The sequence below is a fragment of the Mus caroli genome, chromosome 2 (genome assembly GCF_900094665.2).
Source record: "Mus caroli chromosome 2, CAROLI_EIJ_v1.1, whole genome shotgun sequence".
Taxonomy (NCBI): Eukaryota; Metazoa; Chordata; class Mammalia; order Rodentia; family Muridae; genus Mus; species Mus caroli.
This window is the reverse complement of record NC_034571.1, coordinates 82,596,536-82,602,832: the sequence shown is the minus strand read 5'-3', so window position 1 is coordinate 82,602,832 and position 6,297 is coordinate 82,596,536. Positions and strand designations below refer to the sequence as shown.

At 35.3% G+C, this 6,297-nt stretch overlaps 1 protein-coding gene across 1 annotated transcript; it reads right to left on the bottom strand.

The window, feature by feature from the left end:
- Positions 1 to 712: 712 nt before the first annotated feature.
- Positions 713 to 1,624, bottom strand: LOC110289757 (olfactory receptor 4C11-like). The gene has a single exon (XM_021156127.1). The coding sequence runs from the start codon at positions 1,622 to 1,624 to the stop codon at positions 713 to 715; it is 912 nt and encodes a 303-aa protein (XP_021011786.1).
- Between the last annotated feature and the right edge of the window lie 4,673 nt (positions 1,625 to 6,297).

The following is a 6,297-nucleotide window of genomic DNA, read 5'->3' as shown; positions in this document are numbered from 1 at the left end:
TGAAAGAACTCCAATTTATATCCAAGCAAAAGACTCCTCCTTTTGCTACCACTCACTGGGGGTTCACTAACTTTTCAGTGATGTCTAGGGTTTGTACGTATTTGAAGTTTTGTTGTAGTATATCAGTTTTCTATTACTGAAATTCCCATGGAGACAAGAAGAATTGATTTCTAAAATCAAGCCTTCTAATCCTTAGTTTGTCAAGATAACAATTATGCTTTGTAGGGACTTTTTAATAGATTATTTGTGTGAATATATTCAAAATAGACTAGGATAAAGTCTTTGAAAGTAATGTGCCTACACACTTTCACATAAATGCTATTATTTATTAATTAGTTATTTACCTACCACATATGTATGTATGTGTGTGAGTCAGTGTGTGTATAATATTATTTATTAAGTTTCTTGCATGCATTTACTTTTGTAACTATATATGTGTATATGTACAGGACACATGTAAGGTCAGAGGACAACATATGAGAATTATTTTCTCATCAAGCTTGGTGGAAAGCACATTTAATCATTAAGCTACCTCACATGTCCTAGATTATTATTTCTACACACATATACAAGACAGATATTTGCTTATATATTCTCAGAAATACTTTATTTTTTGTTCAATCCATGATTGAATTATATGGATTTTTTCAATCCACAATTAACCCCTTAGTAGCTATAATTAGAATCTTCATATATTCTTTATCAACTAAAGTCATATTTTACCACCCCATAACTTTTTCATGGCATGTTTTACTTCTGCATTCCTCAGAGTATAGATAAGAGGGTTGAGAAGAGGGGTCCCAATTGTATAAAACACAGACACCATCTTGTCTATTGGAAAAGTGGTTGGTGGACGTATGTATATGAATATACAAGGACCAAAAAATATGACCACCACAATGAAATGAGAAGTGCATGTAGACAAGGCCTTTCGTCTTCCTTCTGCACTGTAGTTTCTCAGAGAGTATAAGATGAAAATATAGGAGATAAGCAGTACTATGAAACTTACCATACATATAGCACCACTATTAGACACAACTAGCAAATTTATCACATAAGTATCCATACAGGCAAGTTTCAACAAGGGCTGCAAATCACAGAAATAGTGATCAATCACATTTGGGCCACAGAATGGTAATCTTATTGCTAAGAAAATCTGTGCTGAAGAGTGAATACACGACCCTATCCAGGCAAGAATCACTAATACACTACAGATACGTTGGCTCATTATAGTTGTATATCTTAGAGGCTTACAGATTGCTACATAGCGGTCAAAGGCCATGAGGATAAGCACGAAGATCTCCATGCACCCAAAGAAGTGAAATGCAAAGACCTGAGTCATACATTCACTATAGGTAATGATTTTTTCCTGCAATAGGGCATCCACAATCAATCTAGGTGCTGTAGTTGTAGAGAAGCAAGCATCAGCGAAGGACAAATAGAAGAGGAAAAAGTACATGGGACTCCCAAGTGTCTGACTCATCTTAATGGTCACCATGATGAGAAAGTTCCCCATTAAAGTCATAAGGTAAAGAATCAAGAAGACTCCAAATATTGCCTTCTGTTGTTCTGGATCCTGAGTCAACCCAAACAGAATGAATTCAGTCATGGTATGGTTATACATGATGTCAATGTCTGCAGTAGGTAGGAGGTAGCTTACAAAAGTTTAACCTACAAAGAAAGAAATAACATATTGAGATCAATGTCCAGATGTTGAAATTCCTTGATTCTCCCCATGCTGTTTTCTCATTTGCCTTTGTCCTGAAACCATTGAAGAATCTTTTAAAATGTCAACATAGATACCTATGTCTCAATGAGATTTTTCCATTGATTCAGAAGCTTACTGCATTGGATCAAATCTTTAGACTTTGAAGGATGAAAAATATTAATGGTGTGAGGTACTTTGATTTCTGTTGATATTCCAAAGTGAAGTTTGTTCTTTCTTTGAAAAGGCGATTACTGCCCCACCTGGGGATCCCAATTGTATAAAACACAGACATCATCTTGTCTATTGGAAAAATCGTTGTTGGACATAAACATATGAATATACAAGGACCAAGAAATATGACCACCACAATGAATTTGAGAAGTGCATGTAGACAATTTCCTATACAGTCACCAAACTTGCACGCTATTGAGGATGCTGGGAAGTGCTTGCTAACAGAGCCTAACATGGCTGTCTCCTGAGAGGTTCTACCAAAGCCAGACTAAATACAGAGGCAGCCAACCTTTGGACTTAGTGCGGAGTCCCCAATGGAGGAGTTGGAGAAGAGATGGAAGGAGCTCAGGGGGTTTGCAACCCTATGGAATGAGCAATAATGTTAACTTGCCAGACCCCTGGAACTTCCTAGGACTGTACCACCAACTGAAGAGTCCACATGGAGGGACCCATGCCTCTGGCAGCATATGTACAGAGGATGGCCTTGTTGGACATAAGTGGGAGGAGCAGCCCTTGGTCCAGTGAGGGTTCGATGTCCCAGTGTAGAAGAATGCCAAGGTAGTGAAGTAGGAGTGGGTGTGTGTGTGGGGGGCACACCATCATAGAGGCAGGGGGAGGGAGGATTCAATAGGGGTTTTCTGGAGGGATGACCTGGAAAGGGGATAACATTTGAAATGTAAATAAAGAAAATATCCTATAAAATTAAAAAAAAGAAAAATTAGAAATTAAAAGGTGATTTAGTGATTAGGAAACTTAAGAAAAAACAATGTAACCATGTGTCTGTTGGATATGTTAGGAGGGTGTAAGCCCAAACACTTTCTTTATCCATTCTGTGGACTTTGAAAAAAATAAGTACTTTATCTATAAGTACATACACATGCACATGTAGACCCAGTGTTCATTTTAACACTGTGTTCAATAATAATAAAATTACTATTTAATGCAATGATCCACTAAGATTAGTGATTCTATTCTTACAATGATCTCAACTGAATTCACTTATCTTTTTGTCTATTGTTCCTATCTCCTTTAGCTCTTGGATAAATATTCTCTAAAAATATTATTTGATCATATTTTAATAGTACCGTTCATATTCTGTATACCATTTTACTGTTGCCATGAAAAAAATTAAGATTTGGACCATGTATTAAGGTTGTCATATCAATGAAAAGTACATTATAATATAATATTAAAAATGAATATTTTTACATTTAGGTGTATTCCATTAGAAAATTGAAACTCATTTATGTGTTTTTTCTCTCTCTCATTCTGTGAGTGCATGTGTGCATGCATTTGTTTGTGTGTGTGTGTGTGGGGGGATTGTATGTGTGGTGTGTGGGTATGCATATAGGTACAGTTATGAATCCCACTTTTTTTACCCTGTGGGTCCAAGGGATCGATCTGAGGTTTTTAGTAATGGCAAGAACTGATTAACAGATAATCCATTTCTATAGCTATATTTTTATGCTTTACAATCATAAGAATCAATTTAAGTTTAGTAGTATGTTAATATATTGTTTGAAATACATACTTCTTTTAATATTGTAATATTGTTATATTTGATTTATAAATTAAAATTTTATAAAACATAACATAACAATTTCTGAAGAATAAATAAATTTTCCTAATGCTAAAGAAATCAATTTTATTAAAAAAATAGCTGTTTTCAATACTTTATAATGTGGTTTACTATTAATATATTTTTAAGTAATTCGTGACTGGTAAGAAATCAACAAAGCATAATGAATAACAGAGGAGAATTAAAATAAAACTGACTTTGAATACATACTTCTGCTATGCAGAAAGAAACATCTTGATATTATGGTATAAACTTCCAGAGTGATTTGTGTGTATTTGTATCTGTGAGTCTGTGATTCTTTATGTTACAGAAATGTATGACCATAATTGTAGGAATCATGACTTTTCAGAGAAGCCATGGTTTATGACAAATTTATCCTATAATGTTATTTTGTATGAGCTAGCTGATGTAAATAAAATATATTTCATTAAACTCACATGACTTTTGTAGAAACTACTTATATTTTAATATTTTCATAAAAATGTAACACTTCTAGTCTTCTAAAGGCATTTTTCAATCTTGATATTTGCTTGAATAAATTTCAATATAACAAAATAAACAGATTTATTAGCTAAGAATGAGGTTTGCTTTTATCTGTATTTGTTTGAACATCTTTAGATGTCATGTAGTCTAATTTGCCAATTTCTCTACTTTAATTTTGTCCTTTACAATCTAATTTAAAAATATAACGCTCATTTTTAATGTTTTTCCTTTATTTATTAGATATTTTCTTCATTTACATTTCAAATGCTATCTCCAGAGTCCCCTATAACCTCCCTCACCCTGTTCCCCAACCCACACACTCCTGCTTCCTGGACCTGACATTCCCCTGTACTGAGGCATATAAAGTTTGCAAGACCAAGGGGCCTCTCTTCCCAATGATGGCTGACTAGGCCATTTTCTGCTACATATGCAGCTAGAGACACGAGCTCTCAGAGTACTGGTTAGTTCATATTGTTGTTCCACCTATAGTGTTGCAGACCTCTTCAGCTCCTTGGGTACTTTCTCTACCTCCTCCATTGGGAACCCTGTGTTCCATCCAATAACTGACTGTGATCATCCACTTCTGTGTTTGCCCCTTCTTAGAATTGGGAACAAAACACCACGAAAGGAGTTACAGAGAAAAAGTTTGGAGCTGAGACAAAGGATGGACCATCCACAGACTGCCCCACCCTGGGGTCCATCCCATAATCAGCCACCAAATGCAGACACTATTGCATATGCCAGCAAGATTTTACTGAAAGTCCTGCCGGGGTGATTTTCAATCACATTCTCCCCTTTCATAAAACTCGTATTTCAAGTAGTTTATTTGCTCAATTTTTACACTGTTTTAAATCCAAATTTTCTTCACTTGGCTGAAATAAAATCATCATTAGTGACTTTGATACCTTTTCTGCTGTGGCCAGGAAAGAGAAATAACTTTTAAGGTTTTCATTAAGTATAGAAAAACAAATATTAAAAAATACATGGTACCTTGAAAACAGAATCTTTATAATAAAGGTAAACTTGAAACATGATTAGCTTAATAGTATAGATGTGAATGATAGGAAAATTAGAGAAAAATTATCACTTGTGACAAAAGAGATGAAATCACATGTAATGGGGATGAGAAGGAAAATCAATTCCAAGCAAACAAATCAATATAAACTCCCTCTAGGTAGCAGACACAAAAATGTAGAAAGGTTTAGAGATGCAACTAGTTTCTTAGAAGAAATTGATGAAAGCAAGTTGAAGAATTTTGGGTCTCTTTTCATTATTACGTTATAAAATTGGAGGACCCAAAACATATGAGCACCCATTATTAAGATTGATTCACCTAAATCTGGTAAAATCTTCCCTAGGAAAAGGTGCTGCCATCAAATCTGAGAGGCTGAGTTGATCCCAGAAATTACAAAGATAGCTAACATTTGATTTCCTGTTAATCCCTGTGACGTTCACAGATTTTCCCAATACACACCCCCCACACCCCCACACACACGAGAGAGAGAGAGAGAGAGAGAGAGAGAGAGAGAGAGAGAGAGAGAGAGAGAGACATAGAGAGAGACACAGACACAGACAGAGAGACAGAGACAGACAGAGAGACAGAGAGACAAATAGACAAAAATAGAGGCAGAGGTAGAGACAGCGACAGATAAGAGAGACAAAGAAAAGAGAAAAAGACACACAGAAAGAAATAAATGAATTAAAAATTGGAGCAGATATTCACTCATGTCCTTAAATAATAAAAAAGCTCTCTACTTATTCAGTGGAATATTATAAATTTTGTGTGAGAGGGCCTAAAGGACTTAGCTGTAATGAAGAGCTGAGATCATTTACTCCTGCTGCAGACATCTGTTGTCCTGTTCTTAATAGGAAAAGTGAGTTCACATTTGCCCCGCAAAGTTACCGACTTTAGAAGACTTGGATCATAGAGGCTTAGCTTCTGGCTCTGGCTCATTTCTGGTTGCAGTTTGATCAGCAAGCATATGTTTTTTGTTTTTTTGTTTTTTGTTTTTTTTTGTCCTGTGTGTAGACTAGAACAATATAAACTTGCCTTCTAAGTTTGATATGTTGAAACTGGATTAAAAAACAATGTTCAAACAAAAATGATAGAAGGATGACAAGACTGAACAAATACACACACACACAAAAGTTACAAAGTCTGTTAGTATGATTGATGCTGAAAGTCACAATTTGCAGACTGGAAGCACTCATCCTCAACTACATTCTAGAGGAAGAGGAAAATGGAGTGTCTTCCCTCTGCTTTATAATGGATATTTGCCTTGTTTAGACTTACAGT